Source organism: Mugil cephalus, chromosome 15 (genome assembly GCF_022458985.1).
Source record: "Mugil cephalus isolate CIBA_MC_2020 chromosome 15, CIBA_Mcephalus_1.1, whole genome shotgun sequence".
Classification (NCBI taxonomy): Eukaryota; Metazoa; Chordata; class Actinopteri; order Mugiliformes; family Mugilidae; genus Mugil; species Mugil cephalus.
The window spans coordinates 12,316,794-12,342,996 of NC_061784.1; the positions used below are offsets into that span (position 1 = coordinate 12,316,794).

Genomic DNA, 26,203 nt, shown 5'->3' on the forward strand with positions numbered 1-26,203 from the left:
AAAAAAACAAAAAAAAGGTACACGACAATATAATGAAACTCTAAAAGATGTCAGCTCAAAATGTCTGAGCACAGATTATGTAATATAATAAAATATAGGACTATATAAGACTATTTACTCTGACAACGACACTTAATAAGTACACCCTGATTCAGAAATGTCAGTAAATGGCGTCACATATTCCTGTTCTTAAATATTTGCTTTAATCCTTTTCTACTAAACTATGGATGAAACTACAAATATAGAAATAAGAATAATACATGTAAAAAGAATATAAAAAATAGGTCGCAATTCTGCTTAATCCTTCTCCAGTCTTGTCCTCCCACCTCAGATCTAGTCCTTTTTGTGGTGGGAGCTTTGAGACGTTGACCCTGGAGTAGCAGAGTATATGACACAAGTCTGGGGGTAAGTGTTGTATCTCTTTGTTAGTCTGTCTTTCTGTTCAGGGTACCATGTAAATAGGATAGATCCACCAATAAGTAGTATGGTTGAGGCAAACCATCCCAAGTACTGAGCCATCCCGGTCTTCCTTTTCCGATGACAGAGGATGAGTGGACTGGAGAACTCAACTATGATGGTGAATGCTGACCAGAAGACAGGCACCAGTTGTAGCAGAGCTGCAGTGATGAACATCCCTCCAGAAGAAACCATCAACCTGGCTTTGACCCTCTCATTATGATTGCAGTTGGAACAGTTGTCTTCCACAATGAAAATAAGTAGCGCCACTAGCCCCAAAATGACAGCAACTGTTGTGAGGATCCTGGCCACCTGCAGATCCTGAGGTAAATCCTGCATGGAGTGATGGAAGTTACACTCCATTTGTCCTGTGTTGTGGGACACACAACTCATCCATAGACCCTCCCAGTATAACTGAGCAATGTTGGGGTCATCACAAGTGGAGACCCTCCACATTGGCAGGACGCAGCTGATCACACTCAGCACCCAGCCCAGCACTGACAGAGAGATACCGGTCAGCTCAAGTCCACAAGACACCATGGTGCAATGTTGCTATGCTGCTTCTGCTGAATCCAAAAGTGTTGATTTGCCACAATGCATCTCCTCCACAAACTTTCTCCAGTGTGTACTTGTCTCCTCAGGTGTTGCTCTCTGTGATCTGCTGCTCTCAAGGAGTTGATTTATCTTATCACTTGATAAAAAAGTTATGCGACCCACCTAGGAGATGACATCACTCAGTAAAATAAGCCAATCAGATGAGTCTTGGGCACTGGTCTCAATCACCGCTGTGTTGTTGCTAATTGTTGTGCTTTTAAAAGTGAAAAGTGTTTTTCTGATTATATATTTTGTCCTCATTAGCTTTGTTTGTGGCATTTTACTACATCTAACCCTACAACAGCCTTTTAGTGCCTTCTATCTCTACCTCTTGGGACAAAAATCTTCTAAAAATATTTCGAATGAAAAGATTAGTTTTTCTGTTTTGTTAGTTTAATAATTTAACAATTCAAAACAGGAAAACTCTGGTACCTGTGGTTCAACCACTGAGTCAGATACCAGACTGAAGACATTTCCTCTCTCCTTACATCACCTTTTTATCTTGATGATTTTAACATGAAACTCTAACATGAAGGGGGAAGGTGTCACAACCTCAACTCATCAGATTATATCTGAAACAACATCAGTAAATTTTGTTACACTTTAGATAAAACACAGTCTTGTCCTCCTACATCAGATCTAGTCATTTTGTGGTGGGAGCTTTTTGGAGTAGCAGAGTATATGACACAACTCTGGGGGTAAGTGTTGTATCTCTTTGTTTCATCTCTACTCTTTGTTTTGTCTTTATACAGAGGGCACCTTGTGCAGAGCACCAATCCCCCGATTAGCACCCAGATACAGAGTCGCCCCATTCTTCTGATTGTTCTCTCCAGAGGTGACTCCTGCTGTCCACAGAACAGATGCACACTGGACAAGAGCTGCAGCGACAAACTCCTCCAGAGGAGCCCATTACTCTGGCTCTGAGCCACTTGGTCTTGATCCAGGTGGTGCACCTTGCTCCCACCATGGTAATGAGGAGTGCCACTGCGCCCACAATGACGGCAGCTATTGTTAGTCCCCTGGTGACCTGCAGTTCCTGAGGTAAATCCTTCCGGGGAGTCTGAGTGGTGTCGGTGTTGTAACCATCAGTGGTGGAGACCCTCCACATGGGCAGAGCACAGCTGATCACACTCAGCACCCAGCCCAGCACTGACAGAGAGATACCGGTCAGCTCAACTCGCACGGACGCCATAGTGCACCAAAACATTCTGTTATATGTCCTTTGAGATTCTTCCTTGCGATTTTCTTTGCTTCTCTGTCCCATTTTATTATATTCATTTATATATTTAGCCTTCTCCTTGAGTTGGAGCTGCTGCTCCTGCCGCTGAATCCAGGAGTGTTAATTTCTCACAGTGTACCTCCTCCACAAAGTCTCTGCAGTATGAACGTTTCTGCTAAAGGTTCAATTTGTTAAGAAGTGATGGGATATACGAGAAAATATGTCAGAAAATATGTGAAATAACACAAAGGTCAATACAAACAACTAAAAGATACGGGCAATATAGCAAAAAAAAAAAAAAAAGTAATAAAAAAAATCTGCTACTGCAAAATTTGAAAACTAGTTTGCACACAAACTAGTTTTCAAATTCATCCACAACTGTCACAGTATCTGCACATATTCATGATCCTTAATATCTACAACAACAGGTTTGGCTTTTTCCTCTTTTAGTAAACTGTTGTAATGACTCCATTTAAATTGGTTTGGTTATTACTGAATTATATTTATATACGTTTTCTCATATGAAAATGATAACGGGGGGAAAAAAACAGGTCACAATTCTTCCTCATCCCTCTTTGGTCTTGTCCTCTACCTCCAGTGTTGAGGTAACGCGTTATCGTAATATATTACGTTTACCAGTAACGGAGTAATATAACGCGTTACTAACTATATTTTGGTAATATTATTGCAGTTACCGAGACCAATAATGTGTTACAATCCGAGCTGCCGTCTCTTTATTTATGGCAACAGACGTGGTTATACTTGCACTAGTCATGTTTTGAATTTGCCACAGAAATGGATATGAACCTTACAGTAAGGTGCACTTTATGTGCTGATGGGAGGCCGAGGGAACTGTCTACGGCTAAAAATAGTACAAGTAACTTGAAGAAATACCTGGAATTAGAGTCTAAACGAACTCTTGCTAGCATAGTATTTAGGCATAGTCCTATTGTTAAGGTGTAACGACATTTCCACAGATAGTTCGTTTAAGATGAGACACTACAGGTGGTGTTAGGGGTGATTCAGTGATTAAAAATTGTTAAAATTTGTGAAGTCATTTGTGTTTGCAGAGGGATTTTCATGGTTGTTATTGTCACATCATCTCAGAATACTTTAACAGTTAAGTAAAACAATAATACATCTCCATGTTTTACAATACTCATAAATGAGACTGTGGGTGGTAATGAACAAAGCAAGATGGCGAAAACCATTTACATAGTCAGTTAAAGGAATCACAATTTGGACACCGCTGTCAACCTGCGCTCCCATTACCACTTGAACCCATTTCCTCAACCCTCATATCTCTATGGTGGACCATCTTCCCAAATCCTAGGGAACTGCAGCTGTAACCTTCTCATTGATATAAGTTGCAATCTGGGCAGGCACTGAACTTTTAAAATGTGCAAACACAACCAGATCACACAGGCTTTCATAAGTATCCACTCCTGAAGCTGAACACCACCGACTAAAATGGGTAGAAATGTCCTGGACAAATTCTACATGAGTCTGCTGATGTCTTTTCCGAGTTCCTAAACCGTTGCCTGTAGGCCTCAGGCACCACTTCATAGGCCTTAAGAACTGCAGCCTTAACCTTACCATAATTGGTACCATCAACAGGACTAAGGGCAGAAAAAGCTCTCCCCTGGTCCTTATCTGTCAAAACACGCTGCAGCATCAAGGTTTGATGGGCATCTGACCACCCCCTACTGCCTGCCACCCGCTCGAACAGTGCAAAAAAAGGTGTCAGGGTCTTTGTCATCAAATTTTGGCAACAACCACAAACTTTCAGCAATATTAGACCCCCGATACTCCCTACATCTTCGCCTTTACCTTCCTTTCTCAGCTCCAACCTACAACATAAGTCTTTCCTTATCTATGGCTACCTCTGCCTTCAGCTTCTCTTGCTCCAGCTTGAACTGGAACATCTCCCTTTCCAAATGTGCCTTCTCCCTCTCCATGTGAAGACACCGCTCAAATGACCTAATCCCACTACCAACACATGGACCTCCCGGAGCCTGAGCCCCTGCCTCCAAAAGCTTGGAGGAGACCGCTAGCCCCTCAACAATACCCCGAAGCTCAGCTTTTCTCTGTACTTTCTCTGCTTTAGCCCAACCCAAATGAACTACCAAGTCAACTAAATCAACCTTTGCAAACTGAGCTAAAGTTGTGCGAGATGGCCTTTGTAGGAACTCTGAAACCAGAGAGTTACTGTGTTCAGTCTCCATATTAACTTATACCATAAACCAGCACACGTCAAGGACCTCCTTCAAAAAAGTACAACAAAGTCACTGCATAAAACCATAGGGAGACTGAGTCTCAAAGGAGTGCCCCCTCCTAACTACCTAACCCCAACTAACTGCACCCTAATCTTCATGTGTGCACTGGCGGCGGGTACTAATGCACCTGCAAACCGTCTGTATAGGGGAGACACCTTGTCTCAGTCAATACTCCAGGGTGCTCCCGAGACAACTGCTACTTACCGCACGGGCAACACACAAAAATAACAAACAGCCCTGGAAAACAAAAAAAGAGAGCACTTAAAGATGCTATAGTAACCAGTGATGTTAAGCTCATTACAAGTGGGCAATAGTAAAAAGTGGAGCCTCTAGTGCAATGAAACATGAAGCAGTTTTCCGTAGAAATGTGCATACATTCTTGTCAACAGAATCATACTTTAGGTATAAATGAACATGTTTCTTCGCTTAAACTGTTACATGGCATTTTAGCATCTCAAGAGTTACTCACTGTCAAGGTTCTGTGTCTGTCTTTTATTTTGTGCTCATGTTTCGGAGTTTCCTGTTTTATTTTGTCAAGTTTCTTACTTTCCTGTCTGTCATGTCTCCTTGAGATTTGTCATGTCTGTCTGTGTCGTGTTGTGCTTTCTGTTTTATTCTGTTAAGTTCTGGATTTCCTGTCTGTGTTCCTTGTGTGTCCCTTGATTGTTTTGATTTTTGTATTTTGTACTTACCTGCCATACCCAGAACTTTTGTTAATTATTAAATACTTTTTGTTGAACTCCCTGCCTCTTCAATTGGTCCTGCATTTGGGTCCTCACCTCAATTTACACTCCTACCACTTGACACTCATAACGTTAACCCAGGAGGGAAAATACAGCAAACACAGCTATGCTTTCAGTGTAACAAACTACCCCTCAGAGGATTTTTTTGTTGTTGTTGTTTTAATAAGTCGTAACTGACCAGTCTACAACAGTAGTCCAGGAGAACAGTTTTGCTCTTTCTTTTGTAACTCTTAAACTGTCTCTTGAACCTGAACACCAGTTGCTGCCTCGTCTCCGGGGATGATGATGATGGCACCACAAACACTGCACGGTGACCAAGGTCATCCTGTGACTCCTGCTCCGCCACACCACTCCCGCAATTTTGAGGCCCAGCAAAAACACAAAAGCCCAGACAATGAGTGGTGGGAAGGCGAGCAGCTGGAGCATCATCTGCAGCTTGATCAGAGGTCACAGCTCCCTCCAAGTTTGGGAATAGCTGTGACAGACCTATTTTAAGATCAGGGAAGTCCATGTCCAACATTGGGGGTGGCACCTCAGTGTCCAGTGCTCAGCCTGCTGCACCACCCAGGTGTTGTCCAGGAGATCACAGGACCGATTGGCTTCAGCTGGTCGTGATAAACAACCTTGGCTCTGGTCTTGGGCCCCTTTTGAAAGTGATAGACCAGGTCGTCCAGCTGCCCCACGATGAAGTATGTCCCCTTGTATGATGGGAGGAACTTTTTGACTTTGTTCTTGAATGTCTTTATACCATTGATAAGATACTACACAGCATTGCCTACTTGATACTGTGTGCTGCAAGAGTTCTTGTCATATTGCCTCTTTGCCCATCTCACTGATTCACTAAGAGCTTCCCTGGTGACTTCAGCCACAGCTCCCACTCGAACAGTACCCATGGAGGCTTGTGGAGTCTTACTTGGCTGGTCTTTGGATGCTCTGCTGGTACAGGCACCACAAGGGCAACATCCTCCCTCATACAGTACCAGAAGTATTGGGTCTGCAACCAAGTGACGTTCCACCATGAAGTGTCCACCCACCAACCTCTACCAACCAGAGGTAGAGTTGCTTCCACTGGCTCCACTGGTATGTTGTGAGTTTTCCATGGTGAGACTGTTTCCCACGGAGGACGCTCTCCACTAGCTTCAATCCACGTAAGGATAAGTGCAATGTCTGGATCGGTTTCCCGCGCCCGATACAAGTCCTCTGGGGACTAGTCACTAAACAGCTCAGTTTCTTTTGTATCAGTCTGGTAATTTTCTCTGTGGGATTTAAGTTGTTGTTACCAGCAGGCATGGCTACTTCTATCCCCACTGGACTCAACATTACCTGATTTATGTCAGAGTCCATTTGACACCGACAGGACTGGGGGCAGGGCCCTTGTGGATAGGCTGTCAGCATTAGTGTGCAACCGACCCAGGTGATGGATGATGTCAAAATTGTACTCACCAAGCCTCTCAAGCCACCTAGCCAGCTGTCCTTCAGGCTCCTTCAGGTACGTTAATCGCTGAAGGCTGCTGTGGTCACTTGGACAATGAAAGGCCACCCAAATAGATACTGTCGGATGTGTAATGCGAACTTTACCACAGCTAGCAGTTCCTGTCATGTGGTACAGTAGTACTGTTCCGTCTTGGACAAGTTGTGACTGCCACTGACTGTCTACTTACTGGCGATAGTATGATGCAAGGCTAACAAATTGTCTCACCTCCTGCAGTGATGTTGGTGTTGGCCACTCCTGTACCATCCATACCTGGTTGGAATCAGTGGCTACACCTTCCCATGGAGGTGGCCAAAGTAACTTACTTGGCGGTGGAAGAGACTGCATTTTCTCAGTTTCAATTTGAGATAAGCCTGGTGGAGTCTGTTGAAAACCTGGCCCAGTCGTCTCCAAAATCTCTAAAACATCCCTGCCCAGCCCTATGATGTCGCCCAGGTAGGTCAAACAGGTCTCCTGCTGCAGGCCAGCCAAGACACAATCCATCAGGCGCTGGAATGTTGCAGGGGAATTGCATAGTTCAAATGGCATGACATTCCATTCAAACAGTCTGGTGCAAAAAGCTGTTGGTTTGCGTGCTGTGGGTGCCAGTTCAACTTGCCAGTAGCCAGATGCAAGGTCCAGCGTGCTCAACCACTTGCCAGCAGAGAGAGTGTCCAATGTATCTTAGATGCAGGGTAGTGGGTAAGCATCTTTAATGGTGCAGTTGTTCTGAGCGTGCAGCTGCATGCATAAGGCTGGTCACATGTGCATCACATAACATAGGCCTGGGCGTGTGTGTGAGGTTGCAGTTTCTGTACAATTTCTGCATCGCCTACAGCATTACTGAAAATTTCAACGCCAATGCCATCCCGCGCCACATCTGTACTGTCACTGTAGGCCATGGACAACTTATCATATATGTCCCTCAAAACACAGAGGGCCTTACCCATTTTGAATACAAGCTGTCCCAGTTCCACAGCCACTGCTGCTGCATGCTCCAAAGAAGGGCCGTCTGCGGCATCAATCTCTCTCACCAGGCGGCTGTAATCCCACAGTCAAGACCAGGGATCCCTGTGGATGATTGCACCCCTTTGCTAAATCATCAGCTACAGGGCCTCTCCAGTCACTTTACTAGCAGATTTGGAAATTAAAACCGGGACGTTCTTTCCCTTGAGTCGCAGTTTAATGTTTTCACACTGAAACTTTGCCATGCATTTCAACTGATGAAGCTGAAAACAGTTATCACTAGACGCTACAGCATGTCTGCCTTGTTTGCCACTTTTTTCTTAACACCGCGAACGCGGTTTCTTCTCCACACACAAATTCTCTCCTTTTTGCATACACACACACACACACACACACACACACACACACACAAACACACACACACACACTCCTCAGCTTCTTAAAGGAGCCAGGTCACTCATATAACAATGTTTTTCAAGGTTCAGTTTACATTGTGAAGGCCCCGGCAGATTTCTATGACTCTGGGAACACATGATGGCAGAAATATAATTGGATAATTGTTCTAATACAAAGTTGCAGTGCCAGAAACACTGAGAGACAGACAGGGCATAAAATGAAAAGAACAGCTGGGAATAATTCAATACAATTCATGGGAAAATATTAAAATGTAAGTCAGATTTTGATAAAGTTTATGCCAGTAGAGAAGGCTTTACTGGCCCTGACAGCCCATCACTATGTTTTAAAGATGTTAGTTTAATAATTTATAAGGAACACTCTGGTACCTGTGCTCCAAACACTCAGTCAGATACCAGACTGAAGACACTTCCGCTCTCATATCTCTCAATTTTCACATGAAACTCTAACACGAAGGGGGGAAGGTGTCACAACCTCAACTCGTCCGATTATATCTAAAACAACAGGGTACATGTTCTTATGCTTTAGGTTAAAAACACAGAAATTGTATGTATTCAGGTTTTAAAAAATTCTAAAATTTAATGTTGTTTACAAATCAGACACCATTAAGGTTTGGCTGTACAAATCTATTTTTTCAATCATGTCCGTAGAACTAAAAGCAAAACATTTACATTGATTAGCTTCTTATACATTGTGTTGAAAATTATATTGAAAAATATGTGATATAACACAAAGGCTAATACAAACAATTAAAAGATACGTGGCAATACAGTAAAAATGAAAATGAAAAAATGAATAAAAAAAGAAAACATTTGTGCATAGATAAACTTCAATGTATATATTTTATGGTTGACGTTGTCTGACTCAGCATCTGTATTTTGTAAAAACAACAAAATGTACTGTATCAAAATGCATTTCAACAGTGACTGTATTAACTCTGAGAGTATGATACTTATTATGCTTAATATGTACACACTGATCAGTACAATGACAAACATCCTCATGGATCTAAATGTAAAGACAAAAAAAATACATCTATAAAACAACAGCTGTTCTCTGGGATATGTTGACACTCACTGAGAGTAAACCACATTCATCTTTTTTACCATATTTGTTTTTGTGTCTTTTTAAATTAGATCATCATTTGCTCCTGATCAGCTCAGTTAAAACAGTCTGATCAAGCGACAACAAAGAGCTTCCTAATCCATTCACAAGTAAATGTCTTCACATATTCCTGATCTTAAATATCCATCCAGCTGTTTTAGCTTTTATCTTTTACCAGCAAACTGTTGTATTGTCTCCATTTAAACCAGTGTAATTGTTACTGAACTATATTTCTATACATACTGAAATTTAGAAATAAGAAAAATACTTCTTAAAATTATAATAATAAAATAGGTGGCAATTCTTCTTAATCCTTCTCCAGTCTTGTCCTCCTACCTCAGATCTAGTCGTTTTTGTGGTGGGAGCTTTGAGCCGTTGAGCTTGAAGTAGCAGAGTATATGACACAAGTCTGGGGGTAAGTGTTGTATCTCTTTGTTTCATCTCTACTCTTTGGTTTGTATTCATACAAATGCCACCTTATGCATAGCATCCATCCCCCGATTAGTTGCAGGAACGAGGAGACAACACCCAGATACAGAGCCACCCCATTCTTCTGATTATTCTCTCCAGAGGTGACTAGTATTGTCCACAAAACAGATGCACACTGGATGAGAGCTGCAGTGATCAACACCCCTCCAGAGGAGCCCATTACTCTGGCTCTGAGCCACTCGGTCTCAATCCAGGCCGTGCACTTTGCTCCCACCATGGTAATGAGGAGTGCCACTGCACCCACAATGATGGCAGCTATTGTTAGTCCCTTGGTGGCCTGCAGTTCCTGAGGTAAATCCTCCCGGGGAGTCTGAGTGGTGTCGGTGTTGTAACCATCAGTGGTGGAGACCCTCCACATGGGCAGAGCACAGCTGATCACACTCAGCACCCAGCCCAGCACTGACAGAGAGATACCGGTCAGCTCAGGTCCACAAGACACCATTATGCTCCCAGATACTACTTTATGTGTTCTTTATCTCTTCTTGGTTCTGGTAAAGTCAGGACTTTCTTCCGTATGATTTTCCTTGATTCCAACTTTACTTCAAACACAGTCTTTATTTCTTCCTTTAATCTCTTCGTTGTCAGTCGTTTGTCCACCAGGGATGTCTTCTCCACAGATTGTAGCTGCTGCTCCTGTTACTGAATCCAGAAGTGTTGATTTCTCTCAGTGTACCTCCTCTACAAACTCTCTCCAGCGTGGTCGTATCAGCTCAGATGTCGTTTCCTGTGATCTGTTGCTCTCAAAACCTTGTCTGTGTCTTGTTGATCTGGTCCTAGATGGAGATGACATCACTCACCAGCTAAGCCAATCGGATGAGTCTTGGGCACAGGCCTCATTGACATGATAACATTTTATAAATGTAAAATGTAGTTTTTCTGTTTTCACATTTTGTCCATGGCAGCTTATATTGTGTCTGTTTTAATTCTACCAGGAGGTGATGAGTGGTCAGAGCAGACAGAAACATGGTTTACATGAAAAGAACAAAACCAATAATGTGTCAGTCTTTTAGTAACTTCTGTCTCTTTACTTGTGTCGCCCTGCTCCAAGTTCATTTAACATTACACGTAAATCCTCAAAAACATTTAAAGATAGTTGTTAGTTTAATAGTTTAACCATTCGAAACAGAAAAACTCTGGCACCTGTGGTCTAAACACTGAGTTAGGTACCAGACTGAAGACACTTCCTCTCTCATCACATCAGCTTTTAATCTTGATGATTTTCACATGAAACTCTAACAGGAAGGGGTGAAGGTGTCACAACCTCAACTCATCGGATTATATCAGAAACAACATCAGTACATGTTCTTATTCTTTAGGTAAAATATGTAGAAATTGTGCCTATTCAGGTTTATAAAAATTCATGTCGTCTTCAAGGTCAGACACCATTAAAGTTTGACTGTACAAATCTTTATCACTTTTATTATTTTAACCATGTTAGTACTAAAACAAAACATTTACAGTGACAAACTTCTTAGACATTGTGTTGAAACTATAAGAAAGTGTGCGACATAACACAAAGGTCAACACAAACAACTACAAGATACGCAGTGATGGGAATAACGTTAATAGCGTTGAATAGTTGAATAAAATAAACAGCGTTACTTTTTCAGTAACGGGGTAATCTAACTGATTACTATTTCCATCTTTATAACGACGTTTCCGTTACTGAAAATTTAATTGTTTAATTTAAATGTACATAGTTTTATGTTTTGGTTTTATGGGAATCTGTATTTTATAACAACAAAAATATATATCGTATCAAAATGTATTACAAAAGTGACTCTATTTACTCTGAGAGTATGATACTTAAAATGTACACACTGATCAGTACAATGACAGAGAATAGACCCTCCAATAAGCATCAGGACAGAGGTGGCCCATCCCAGACGTAGGGCCGCCCTGGTCTTCTCTCCAGTGTCACCGTAGCAGTACCATGTGATGTTATGCACTATCCAGAAAACAGGCACCAGTTGTAACAGAGCTGTGATGATGAACACTCCTCCAGAGGGCCTGCAGGTCCTGATCGCCAAACTAATGGAACACAACTCATTCGCATATCCCAACTTTCTACCCTGGGACTCCTGAAGTGGAGACATCTGACCTTTAGTCAGGTCAAGATCTCAACACGTTCTTTCTTTTGTGAACTTGTCTTTGCAACACACTTGTCTTTGTGCCTACTCAAATGTCCTCAAGAAGATAAACACACAAAACCCTTTTGATGGTAATATATTGAATTTATCGCTTCAGTTTTTAAGCTTTCAGTGTTACAGCAACAAATAATTAAGGACAGTGCCATTAAATAAATACAAAATGCAGAATACAACAGTAGCTATATGTTTGTGGTCTATTAGGTGCAGGCTTGTACAGTCTCACAGCAACAGGAAGGAAGAACCTGTGGTAAAGCCCCTTCATACGGTGTGAGGGGGTGGGGGAGCAGTCGGCTGCTGAAGATGCTGCTCAGTGCTGTTATAGCGGCAATGCAGGGGGTGGGATCGGTTCGTCGATCACTCACGCTGAAGAGGGCAGCGCAGAACAGAGTCGGTCTCTGCACCAGTCTGTTCAGTCTCTTTTTGTGTCTGAGTTCATTTAACATGACACATAAATTATCAAAAACATTTTTAAGAGTGTTATTAGTTTAATTATTTAACCATTTAAGACATGAAACCTTATGTCCAAACACTGAGTCAGTTACTAGACTGAAGACACTTCCTCTCTCATCACAACATCAGTCATGCTTTTTACGTTTGCAAATTTTCTCCATGACAAAACCCACAATGTTGACGAAACGTTCTGCACCGACAAATGCGCCTGCGGACGCGCCCAAAAGGCAGAGGAAGATGCTAACTATCGCAGCAAAAAAATAAAACTGCTGGACATGCTGAGAGAAGGTCGAAGCTGTGCGGCTATAGGGCGCCATTACGGAATAAATTAATCTTCGGTTCGTTCCATAAAGAAGGAGGAAAATAACATAAGGACGACAGCAGCAATAAGTTTGAACAAGGATACAAAAAGGGTTGAAACTGTCCGCAACAAGACCATCGTAAGTGTAACAGATAGGAAAAGAGAACAAGATATCTGGGAATTTTTATTTTATTTTATTTTATTTTATCATAATTTATTTTATCATAATTTATTTCACCAAAACCCTTCACATGATGTGTTTAAGTTTATATTTACTGTAAATATGGATTTCTTTAACTATAACTCAAGTTTTATAATATAACTTTTATTTTTACAAACCCGAGCTTTTATTTTGAAAGTCAGTGGGTGTGACGGAGTGTTGTTCTGCTTCTCCTCAGTTTGCGCCGTCCTTAACTGGGAGAGCTATGTTGTTCTGTTTTGCGTTCAAAAAAAAAAAAAAAGAAAGAAAAAAGTCATATCTCTTGAGTTTAAATGCAAAATTAACAAAGAATGTTGATGTATTAATGTTTCGAGATGTGTTTATGGAGGTGTTAGTGGAGTGGCGTGTTTTTAGAGTAATTCTGAGCGAAACAAGGAGAGTTTGTTTAAGTGTGACCCTCCCCCTGCATATATGTGCATGAGTGACCGAGCTAATGCGCACGTGTGTGTGGGTCCTCCATGTCCTAGTCTATATGCTCATGCTTTTTTGTGTGTGTTAGGAGTTATGTGGAGGAGAGATGATCATTGCACAAGCATTGTCCCGTGTCACTGTCATACAGGAGGAATAAAGCTGAACGTGAGAACCAGACCCGTGCCCCCTGTCACTGAAGCAGAGTACAACACACTAACAGCGTAGTCGGGAACCCTGCAGATCCATCCTGGCTACATAAGGATGGAGTCTGCTTTAGCGTTGTGGATTGATGACTGCAGGAAAAAGAACATTACGCTGGATACCAACGTTATCCGCACAAAAGCCAAAAAACTTTATGAAACCTTTGCTGACAGCGAGACATTCGTGACAGCAAAGAGGAGGAGTATGCGGATCTCAGGCCATCGACGAGTGCTGTTAACGCAGTATCAAGCCCATTTAATGCCAGCAAGGGCTGGTTTGAGAAATTTCAGAAACGCTTTGGACTTTGGAAAATGTTTCTCTGCACGGAGAGGCCGCCTCTGCGAATACCACTGGAGCAGAGGCATAGGTGAACAACAAATTTAAAGCGATCATTGAAGAAGGAGGATATAAGCCTGAACAAGTTTTTAATATGGATGAGACAGGCTTATTTTGGAAACGAATGCCCTCTCGCACCTTTATCATGCAGGAAGAAGCCAAAGCCCCGGGATTTAAGGCCCAGAAAGATCGTTTGACTCTGGTTATGTGTGGAAATGCTTATGATAAAACCAGGGCTTATTTATAGGTCTAAAATCCTAGAGCCCTGAAAAACAAAAATAAGGATGTGTTGCCTGTTTACTGGATGCACAACGCAAAGGCTTGGATGACAAAAGCGCTCAATCTGGATTGGTTCAAACTGTGTTTCATCCCGGAGGTCAAGCGTTATTTGAGAGGAAAAGGACTAGACCTTAAAGTGCTTCTGCTCGTTGACAACGCCGGAGGTCACGCTGATGATTTGTCGTATGACGGTGTGCAAATCGAATTCCTGCTGCCGAACACTACATCGCTGATTCAGCCCTTGGACTAAGCCATCATCCGTGCTTTCAAGGCTCTCTATACGTGCAACACCCTGCAAAATCTTGTTGAGGCTTCCGTAATGTGACCAAGTCCAGTAAACACAATGAGGAGCAAGTATCAAAAGTACCAACAGAGGCTGCAATTGCTGGACAATTGACACAAGCAAATTTTACAGATAAGAAGAGCTGTAGTCGTGCAGTCAAGGAATAATAATATTTATTTGCAAAAATGAAATAAATGAAAAGAGGACCTAAAAATAAACAGAAACCAATGGTTATAATTTTATGACAAAAGTCTTTTTATTATACGATGATAAGAATACTAAAATGAGTACTATGCCAACTACTGGAATAAAATAACATAAATACTAGACCGGGTACTCACTGCGTGGAGATTCTATCACCAACCCCAACAACCACCATGCGTGTTCACTGTGAGTACTGCAAACCACTGCAAACTGCACACTGTAACAGAAAGGGCAAATCTACACACTAATAAAGTGACCACTGCACTGCAAACCTACCACCATGCATGCAATGTGTGTGTGTCTCCACGCTCTGCCTAGAACAAAAGACAAACAAAATGTAGTAAAAAAACAAAGTCAGTTGGTTCACAGCCATCAATCATTAAAACAATGTGTACAATATATAGACATCAATGATAAAACTGCAAGCAGTTGAACAGTATGAATGTGAGTCAGAAAGGTAAGAGTTTCCCAGTCCTTTAACCAAATGGTTGGTTATAATCAGTCCTAATGCTACAGCCTGGTTACATTCATCCCGACAAAGCAGCGATCTGGCGCCAAATCTGTCAACAAGATTACTGCTGGAGCTGGCCCAGGTAGTGTGACTGGCTCGGTGCAGTGGCTCGACCAGGGGAGAAGTGAAACGCAGAATCTTCTCCTGACATCCAGAGGACCCAAACAAAGAGGCAGTAATTGTCCAATGACTGTTGTGTTGGTGTTAATTTGTGACATTTTCTAAATGAAAAATGCAGCTTTTATGTTTTGTTAATTTAATAATTTATCCATTCAAAACTCTGGTACCTAAGTAAGTTATTGTTCACAAATCAGACACCATTAATGTTTGACTGTACAAATCTTTATCACTTTTATTATTTCAATCATGTCAGTAGAACTAAAAGCAAAACATTTACATTGATTAGCTTCTTATACATTGTGTTGAAACCAAGAAAATATGTGATATAACACAAAGGCTAATACAAACAATTAAAAGATTTGTGGCAATACAGTAAAAATTAAAATGAAAAAATGAATAAAAAAAGAAAACATTTGTGCATAGATAAACTTCAATGTACATATTTTATGGTTGACGTTGTCTGACTCAGCATCTGTATTTTGTAAAAACATAACAAAATGTACTGTATCAAAATGCATTACAACAGTGACTCTATTAACTCTGAGAGTATGATACTTATTATACTTAATATGTACACACTGATCAGTACAATGACAAACATCCTCATGGATCCAAATGTAAAGACAAAAAAATACATCTATAAAAGAACAGTTCTTCTCTGGGATACAATGACGCTCACTGAGAGTAAACCACATTCATCTTTTTACCATATTTGTTTTTGTGTCTTTTTAAATTAGATTATCATTTGCTCCTGATCAGCTCAGTTAAAACAGTCTGATCAAGTGACAACAAAGAGCTTCCTAATCCATTCACAAGTAAATGTCTTCACATATTCCTGATCTTAAATATCCATCCAGCTGTTTTAGCTTTTATCTTTTACCAGTTAACTATTTTATTGTCTCCATTTAAACCAGTGTGATTATTACTGAACTATATTTCTATACATTTTCAATGAAATTTAGAAATAAGAAAAATACTTCTTAAAATTATAACAATGAAATAAATCACAATTCTTCTTAATCCTTCTCCAGTCTTGTCCTCCTACCTCAGATCTAATTGTTTATGTGGTGGGAGCTTTGAGCCGTTGAGCTTGGAGTAGCAGAGTGTATGACACAAGTCTGGAGGTTAGTGTTGTATCTCTTTGTTTCATCAATTCTCTTCTGTGTGTCTTTATACAGAGTGCACATTGTGCAGAGCACCGCTCCCCCGACTATCAGCAGGCCAGAGGAGACAGCACACAGATACAGAGCCACCCAATTCTTCATCTTCCTCTCTCCAGAGGTGACTAGTGGTGTCCACAAAAAAGGTGCCCACTGGATGAGAGCTGCAGTGATGAACAACCCTCCAGAGGAGCCCAGTACTCTGGCTCTGAGCCGCTCGGTCTCGATCCAGGCCGTGCACCTTGCTCCCACCATGATAATGAGGAGTGCCACTGCACCCACAAAGACGGCAATTATTGCTAGTCCGTTGGAGGACTGCAGTATCTCAGGTAAATCCACCAAGAGAGTCAGAGTGGTATCCCTCCACCTCGAAAGAGCACAGCTGATCACACTCAGCACCCAGCCCAGCATTGACAGAGAGATACCGGTCAGCTCCGGTCCAAAAGACACCATTATGCTCCCAGATACTACTTTACGCGTTCTTTATCTCTTCTTGGTTCAAGTAAAGTCAGGATTTTCTTCCGTTTGATTGTCCTTGCTTCCAAATTTACTTCAAATACAGTCTTAGTTTCTTCCTTTAATCTCTTCGTTGTCAGTCGTTTGTCCACCAAGGATGTCTTCTCCACAGATTGTAGCTGCTGCTCCTGTTACTGAATCCAGAAGTGGTGATTTCTCTCAGTGTACCTCCTCTACAAACTCTCTCCAGTGTGGTCGTATCAGCTCAGATGTCGTTTCCTGTGATCTGTTGCTCTTAAAACCTTGTCTGTGTATCGTTGATCTGGTCCTAGATGGAGATGACATCACTCACCAGCTAAGCCAATCAGATGAGTCTTGGGCACTGGCCTCATTGACTGTTGTGTTGGTACTAATTTGTGTGATTTTCCAAATGTAAAATGTAGTTTTTCTGTTTTCACATTTTGTCCATGGCAGCTTATATTGTGTCTGTTTTAATTCTACCAGGAGGTGATGAGTGGTCGGAGCAGACAGAAACATGGTTTACATGAAAAGAACAAAACCAATAATGTGTCAGTCTTTTAGTAACTTCTGTCTCTTTACTTGTGTCGCCCTGCTCCAAGTTCATTTAACATCACACATAAATCCTCAAAAACATTTAAAGATAGTTATTAGTTTAATAATTTAACTGTTAGAAACAGGAAAACTCTGGTACCTGTGGTCTAAACGCTGAGCCAGGTACCAGACTGAAGACACTTCCTCTCTCATCACATCAGCTTTTAATCTTGATGATTTTCACATGAAACTCTGATATGAAGGGGGAAGGTGTCACAACCTCAACTCATCAGATTATATCTAAAACAATATCAGTACATGTTCTCATTCTTTCTCTAAAAGACGAATTGTACATATTCAGGTTTATAAAAATGCATGCTGTCTTCAAGTTATTGTTCACAAATCAGACACCATTAATGTTTGACTGTACAAATATCATCACATTTATTATTTTAATCACGTCAGTAGAACTAAAACAAAACATTTATACATTTATATAACATTTATAACAAATTGTGCGACATTACACAAAGGTCAATACAAACAACTAAAAGATACGTGGCAATATGTTAAAACATGGGGGGAAAATTAGCTGCTGTTGAAAATACCTGAACACAGTTTAATTTAAATGTACATAGTTGTATGTTTTGGTTTTAAGAGGATCTGTATTTTGTAATAACAAAAATATATATTGTATCAAAATGTATTACAGCAGTGACTCTATTTACTCTGAGAGTATAATACTTAAAATGTACACACTGATCAGTACAATGACAGAGAATAGACCCTCCAATAAGCATCAGGACAGAGGCGGCCCATCCCAGACGTAGGGCCGCCTTCGTCTTCTCTCCAGTGTCACCGTAGCAGTATCATGTGATGTTATGCACTATCCATAAAACAGGCACCAGTTATAACAGAGCTGTGATGATGAACACTCCTCCAGAGGGCCTGCAGGTCCTGATCGGCAAACTAATGGAACACAACTCATTCGCATATCTTTCTATCTTTCTTTCAACTTTCTACCCTGGGACTCCTGAAGTGGAGACATCTGACCTTTAGTCAGGTCAAGATCTCAACACGTTCTTTCTTTTGTGAACTTGTCTTTGCAACACACTTGTCTTTGTGCCTACTCAAATGTCCTCAAGAAGATAAACACACATAACCCTTTTGATGGTAATATATTGAATTTTTCGCTTCAGTTTTTAAGCTTTCAGTGTTACAGCAACAAATAATTAAGGACAGTGCCATTAAATAAATACAAAATGCAGAATACAACAGTAGCTATATGTTTGTGGTCTATTAGTGCAGGCTTGTACAGTCTCACAGCATCAGGAAGGAAGAACCTGTGGTAAAGCCCCTTCACATGGTGTGAGAGGGTGGGGGAGCAGTCGGCTGCTGAAGGTGCTGCTCGGTGCTATTTTAGCACCAGTGGAGGTTGTGGGATCGGTTTACCATCAACAGCTTTGCTTATATTCACCAATCACTCACGCTGAAGAGGGCAGAACAGAGTCGGCCTTCTTCACCAGTCTGTTCAGTCTCTTTTTGTCTCTGAGTTCATTTAACATGACACGTAAATAAAAATTTTTAAAGAATGTTGTTAGTTTAATAATTTAACCATTCAAGACAGGAAAACCTTGGTACCTGTGGTCTAGACACTGAGTCTGGTACTAGACTGAAGACACTTCTTCTCTCATCACAACATCAGTCATGCTTTTTTAGTTACTGTTCATTTTCAATGTTATGACGACTGTGTTTCTAAAGTTCTTCTTTTTAATAAATGTGTGCATATACATGTGCACACACACACACACACACACACACACACACACATTATCATAACATTCTCATATTATTCAGGTCGCAATTCTTCTTAATCGTTCTCCAGTCTTGTCCTCCTACCTCAGATCTAATCCTTGTTGTGGTGCGAGCTTTCAGACGTTGACCTTGGAGTAGCAGAGTATATGACACAAGTCTGGTGACACAAGTGTTGTATCTCTTTGTTAGTCTGCCTTTCTGTTCAGGGTACCATGTAAACAGGATAGATCCACCAATAAGTAGTATGGTTGAGGCAAACCATCCCAAGTACTGAGCCGTCCCGATCTTCCTTTTCCGATGACAGAGGATGAGTGGACTGGAGAACTCAACTATGATGGTGAATGCTGACCAGAAGAAAGGCACCAGTTGTAGCAGAGCTCTCATTATGATTGCAGTTGGAACAGTTGTCTCCCACAGTGAAAATAAGTAGCGCCACTAGCCCCAAAATGACAGCGACCGTTGTGAGGACCCTGGCCAAAACCTTGTCTTTCACTGCGTTTATATGCAGAGCTTAATCGAGCTATGCTCAAAATTCGACTTTGCAGCATGCAGTGCAAGAAAATCGAATAACTGTTCTCCTCCTCCACACTAGGTGGCGATACGTGTCTTTTCAGCGGGATAATACCACGTTAATACGGCCCGATTTCCGGGTTGACCTATTACGTGATATAATAAACAAGAGTCGTTCATGCGGTGGACCGGCATTTCAAACAACAACGAGACGGATAATAGTACGTTTTTTAATCTTGTACGTAATGTTCGCGCTACTTCTAGTGCAGGTAAGATCCACGGTATCCCTCAGACGGCTCCGTTTCTCTTCTTCTTCTGTGATCGGCTTTCTTGGACGTTTTTGTTCCGCCAGCGCAGCAGTCGTGGAGCATGCGCACACGCATTATCCGATTGAAAACTCCAATTCACTCGCATTATATGGGTGTCTAAATCGGATAATGAGAACTCAGATTTTAATCAGAGTAACGTGTTTACATGCACTTAAGTTCTCCTATTATAGTCCGATAAAGGCAATAATTCGTTTTTTTTCCATGTGCATGTAAACGCACTCACTGTGTCCAGGACAGAGTCTGTGATTGGCTTATCTGAAAGTGTAGTCCACCTTAGCCAATCATCATCACCTGTGCGGTTGTTTCGCCCCTCCCTCATCTCCTCGCCAAAACAGCTTCGCAGCTCCCGTGGCTGAGAACCAAATAACGAGCAGTGGTGAACACCCCTCCAGAGGAGCCCATTACTCTGGCTCCGAGCCACTCGGTCTCGATCCAGGCTGTGCACTTTGCTCCCACCATGGTAATGAGGAGTGCCATTGCGCCCACAAAGACGGCAGCTATTACTAGTCCCTTGGAGGACTGCAGTACCTCAGGTAAATCCACCCAGAGAGTCAGAGTGGTATCCCTCCACCTCGACAGAGCACAGCTGATCACACTCAGCACCCAGCCCAGCATTGACAGAGAGATACCGGTCACCAAGACATTCTGTTATATGTCCTTTGTCTCTTCTTGGTTCAACTCTTGAGATTCTTCCTTGCGATTTTCTTTGCTTCTCTGTCCCACTTTATTTTAAACACGTCTTTGTTTTGTCCTTCAGTCTCTTCGTTGTCAATATTCTTTCCAGCAGGGATGTGTTGATTTCTCACAGTGTACCTCCTCCACAAAGTCTCTGCAGCACGAGCGTTTCTGTTCAAGTGTCGTTTCCTGTCATCTGCTTCTCAAAAGGAGTAGATGAAGCTTATCTGTCTGTCGTTTCATTACAAAATGATCTGGCCTGACAAGGAAATGACATCACTAAAATAAGCCAATCAGATGAGTTTTGGGCACTGGTCTCATTTCAAGCTGCTTTGGTTGTGTCTGTTTAATTTCTACCTACCATTTCCACCTGGTTTACATGAAAAGAACAAATCTAATAATATCTGTCAGTCTTTTAGTGCTTTTTGTCGTTTATCCATATTTCACACTGCTCCAAGTTCATCACACATGACACATAAATCCTCAAAAACGTTTCAACAATGAGGGGCTGCACATTTTCCACCGAGGCCTTCAATGTCATCGAACCTTATTCTTTTTTTTTTTTTTTTTGTCTGCATTTGTCTGCATAGTTGAACACCACAGGGTGTCAACATTATATGAGTTTGATGCAGTTATATTCTTGCAGCTGAAAGCTTTATTACTTCAGTGCGTGAGTGTGACCATCACCAGCCCTCCCTGAGAACTGTCCTGTTGATCTTTATTGAGTGTAGTGACCTTGTGTGGCAGGGAGGGCAGTGCTACACCTCAGTGGATAGAGGGGGGAACAAAGGAAAGAAAAGATGTAGAAGGATGGACAGTGGAGGAGATACATGTGGTGCTAGTAGGAACTAGTGGAGTGCAGGGTTCTGTGCTTCCCAAGTCACCTCACTCAAGTATGACTGGGTACAGTCATCTCTGGAGAGATGAGAGAGTCCAGGGGGGGTAAGGGTGTCCCAATAGAAGGAGAGAAGTCTGCCATAGGGCACGTAGTGATAGAGTGAAAACAATAATCCAGCCCTTAATAGCAGGGACTCATCAATTCTTTTTGATGTGATCCAGCACGGGCTGGCAGGTGACAACACACATGCATGTGGGCATTCCCTAAATATGAGTGAGACCATTACCAGGGCCCAGAGTCAGGTCAGAAGCCCCAGCGCCCGAGAGCGTCCACCCCAGTGTGGGGCGCATGGGTGACAGGACCAGAGAACCACCGTAGCCACGGGGCAAGCCACACCCCAGCGCAGATGGCGAGCGATGACCAACACCCCCAGACCGACCAAGCGAGCACAAGTCGGTGCAGGCCAGAGCAGCCCCCCATACCCCCCACACCCTCCAGCCACCGCAGCCCGTCCACCCACCGCCGCCAACACCCCACCCCCCGCCCGCAGGGCAGCCATGGACACCTCTCCAGCCGAGAGGACTCCCCCAGGAGCCCAGCAAAGCCCCCGCAGACGGGCACCGGCCCAGCGCCCAACCAGGGAGCCATCCGAGCAGGGGGGCCAGGGAGCCGGCCCCATGCCCCTGGCGCACCCGGGCCAGGGAGACCACGGGGAGAGAGAACCCCCACCCGCCAGGGAGAGACCCCAGCCCCCCATCGAAGGGAGAGGGGAAGCACCAAGCCACCACCCGAACCAGTCGATACCGGAACAACCGGGTACCCAAGGAAGCCGCCACGAACCCGTCGCCACGCAGCACCAGGAGACAAAGCCAGGCCAAGAGGACACCAGAGAACCTAGGTAGATACCCCTACCAACGGCCGTGGGGCCACAGACCGCCAGCCCAAGATCCCCCTGCTAGCGGAGGACCAGGCCCCCCAAGCCGTGCCAATGAATAATGAAAAGTGACAGTGTCCCTATTACTGTGCTTCCTCAGTCCCTGATGAGGAAGCAAGCCCCTACACCGTGACCCTGTGACCCTGGATGTGGTATGGTGCATTAAGACAGGGGGCAAACAGGAGGGTCAGGTGGGTCAGAGGACTGCAGCACACTACTGTCCTGCAGCCTGCCCTGACCCTGACCGATCCTGGGTGGACCCCTAAGGTGAGGTCGAACCTTATTCAAAACACGTCTTAATACGACTATTATGACTCCACTGCCATAGAAACCATCAACATCACACTCACTAAAAGAGGACGTTGCATCGTAGCCACGTGACTCATATAGCGAGATGAATGTCATTACTAAAGCAAGAAACTCACTTAGAACAAATCAAAAAGTCTCCACCAGCGCCACATATGTCACATCCAGCGGAAATGTTGGCCCAAATATGTAAAAATGATTTTATTCACCAAAACTTATAGTTCTCCTCAGAGTGCTCATGGTGCTGCCCTAAAAGTGGTGGACACAAGTTTTTCAGGTTGGGCGACCTTTCCTCACAACACACCTCTTCCTTCAATGTCCGCTATGAAAAAAAAAAAAAAAAAAATATATATATATATATATATATATATATATAGCAACATTTTAAAACCATTTTTTCTAAGTTTAGTGAAGTTATTGGTATTTTGAGTAATGAGAACTTAATATGCATTTTGATGTATGCAAAAATATTAAGTTGCAGAGAAAGCCAAGAAATTGAGTAAAATCTGTGTAACATCAGCATATTAAACACACTAGAATTGAAACATTTAAATGAAAAAACTATTTGTATTCTATTTTATTAATTTTGACCAATTCACCCTTTGTTGTTGTTAACTATAATAAAATAAAGACATATCATATGTCAACATTTATTAAATATTACCATATCCATAACCGTGGCAATGGATAGTGTGAACAATCAAGAACATCCATATTTAGTACATAGCAGAATGCATGACCAATTTTTTTTTAAAAGTACTGCATACAACACCTTCACAGTACAGTTTTTTTTTTTTTTTTTTAACCGTATACATAATATTAAAACATTTTAACAACCCATATCCAAACCGCGGCAATAAGATGGACAGTATCAGTTTTACTGGATAAAAGAAATGCTTGACCTCAGTTCCTCACTTTTTGCTAAGCAGAACATTTGGAGTATTCTTACTGAAGAACTTTAACATTATCAGTACTACAACAATTCACAAGCAGAACACCTTCACAATAATGTCTTTCAGTGTGTATATTTTAGAAACAATTTTACAACAACTCAGAGATCTGCCCCTTCTGCCCAGTTGGAGGTTCAAAGTGGGGCAATTTAGTGTGTATAAAATCAGGAAGACAGGACAAAACAAGACAAACCATCCTGAAGAATTCCATTCAGTGTCCAATGTAAAATGATCTTGAACAGACACAAGAAAATTGGTGTTCATAAGTGCAAGCTAACAGCCATGTCTGACTGCCTAGGCTAGAAGCTTGTTTTTGAGAGTCATGAACTTGGGGGGGTTGGTTTTGGATGCAGTGTGTCAAGTCCCACTAAAAATCTTTGAAACACCTCAAATGTTGTGGAAAGTTTGGATGGATACTCAAGATTAAGTGCATATGTCAGCCCAGGGAGTGGACAGCATGCTTTGTCCAGGTTTCCAAGATGAGTAAGGACTGGAATTACCTCAGTGAGGATTCCTTCTGCATTTGGTTCACAACAGACGTAGATGCACATATTCTTCATTTTCAGGTCCTCATGAACAGTGGCCTCTGCAGTTCCCTTTGAGATACAGTTACAGATACAATTTTATATTTAATATACGTTGTGTGATTTAATTCAGATTACTTTTGTGAAGACCATTTTGAAAACGTTTGAATTCTGATTTTAGATCTTGTACATTAAACAGATGCATTTCCAGCCACATGCTTTTTTTATTGGCATTTTCAATTTGCATTTAAAAAAAACATGAGCAAACAGCAACACATGACAGAAAGGCATCCCTCTGTGGTACTGTGCTAATCGACTCTCCTGGGGCTCCTGCCAACTAGCTGCATGCTCCACCTCCACCTCCACCTCCACCTGACAACTGCTGTTTCAGACAGTTCACATAAAAGTTAACCCAATTTAAGACTGTACATCAGACTCATCCAAACCTGCTTTTAAACAATACTTACATAGCAGTCAGAGATTAGTTCCTGTCCATTCTCTCCCATGTACTCTATGAGGCTGTCAGGAAGCGGGGAGGTTGTAGGTGTGAACCCAGACGCAGGACTATAGATGAGGCATGAAGGTCAAACAGTAAGTATTTAATAACAAACAAAAGGCGCTGCAGGCATGGCAGGGAAAATACAAAAATCAAAAGAAATCATCAACATGACATGGAAACATGGAAGCTGGAACAAGACGTGAAAACATGGAACATGGCATAAAGACATTAAGGTAACATTAACGACACGACAAGGAACAAAGGGAAAGGCGGGACATATATACACATGAGGGCTGAGGGATGGCAAGACACAGGTCAGAAACATGAGGGCAATCAACACAGGAGAAACCAATTAACAATCGCAAGACAAGGAGGCACAAAACAGGAAACCCAGATACTTAACAAAATAAAACAGGAAACACAAGACATGACCCAGACACACATGACCAACCACAAGGAGACAGGACAGACAGAAAACTAGATTACTTGACAGAATAAAACAGGGAACTTCAAAGCATGATCACAAAATAAAAGACAGACATAGAACCTTGGCAGAGGCATCTCAAAGTCACATCTCTCTTCTTCACTGCAGAGGCTCTTGGGTCCTAGAGTTAATAGAAGAATAATAAATAAATGTATTTTGCTGGCAATTTTACTCCAAACCCATGATACCATTATTCCTGTACATCAGAATTACAGTCAGGTTTAAACCTATTAAACCACTTTTACCCTACCTGTATAAGTTCCATCTACAACTTCTTGATGTGCTGACCAATCACTCCTCTTTTTGCACTGTCGACCTCCAGGAGCTTTGGAGTATACCTGTCCAGCTGGGACATAAATATTGATTCCAGTTGAACAGCAGTGCACCTTCGGAACTCCTCAATCTGTAAGACAGCAAATTAAGGGCTTTAGTATGTTTTCAGGCAAAAGGTGAGTCTAGTATTTCATTTCCAAGCCACACTAGAAACGTGGTCAGGAAAAATAGAATGATAAATCATTTACCTGGAATGTTTCAAAGAGGGCAGGCCAATCTTTCCTTAAATTCTGCCACCCCAGGAGACTTGGCAACCACTTCCTGTCTTCTCCAACTGTATGTTCTGACCATCATATCATTTATGCTCTTGACACAGTCCTTTTTCTGACGGGCTGCAATTAGGTCAAGTCTCTGATTCTCAAGTGTGTCATGTGTTTCACCGTGTGGGTGTGAGGGCAGGTAATTCACTTCTGCCCTCTTTGGTTTCTTGACATTTTTAGCAGCTCTTCGCTCATCCTCTGACTTGTGACTCAGTGAGTTTACCAAGAGGTCAGGGTTTCCTAGTGCTTTCTGTTTTGTGCGGTAGTTTCCACATTTGTATTTCAGGCTTTGCTTCCACCCGTAAGTTCCATTAAAGATCCGGGCTCCTTCAAGCAGGGATGCCTCTCTACTTGTGCCTGTGCCACTGCAGGTGTCTGGG

The 26,203-nt window shown here is 42.2% G+C and overlaps 2 protein-coding genes across 2 annotated transcripts; both read right to left on the reverse strand.

Annotated features, from left to right (window-relative positions):
* Positions 1-333: 333 nt before the first annotated feature.
* On the reverse strand, positions 334-996 carry LOC125021445 (claudin-4-like). Its single transcript, XM_047607521.1, has one exon. The coding sequence runs from the start codon at positions 994-996 to the stop codon at positions 334-336; it is 663 nt and encodes a 220-aa protein (XP_047463477.1).
* Positions 997-9,468: 8,472 nt separating this feature from the next.
* LOC125021460 (claudin-4-like) lies at positions 9,469-10,464 on the reverse strand. Its single transcript, XM_047607544.1, has one exon. The coding sequence runs from the start codon at positions 10,172-10,174 to the stop codon at positions 9,587-9,589; it is 588 nt and encodes a 195-aa protein (XP_047463500.1). The 5' UTR covers positions 10,175-10,464; the 3' UTR covers positions 9,469-9,586.
* Between the last annotated feature and the right edge of the window lie 15,739 nt (positions 10,465-26,203).

Bases quoted from the DNA above. Each gene is read 5' to 3' on its own strand.
- LOC125021445 (XM_047607521.1), bottom strand. From the start codon at position 996: ATGGTGTCTTGTGGACTTGAGCTGACCGGTATCTCTCTGTCAGTGCTG.
- LOC125021460 (XM_047607544.1), bottom strand. From the start codon at position 10,174: ATGGTGTCTTGTGGACCTGAGCTGACCGGTATCTCTCTGTCAGTGCTG.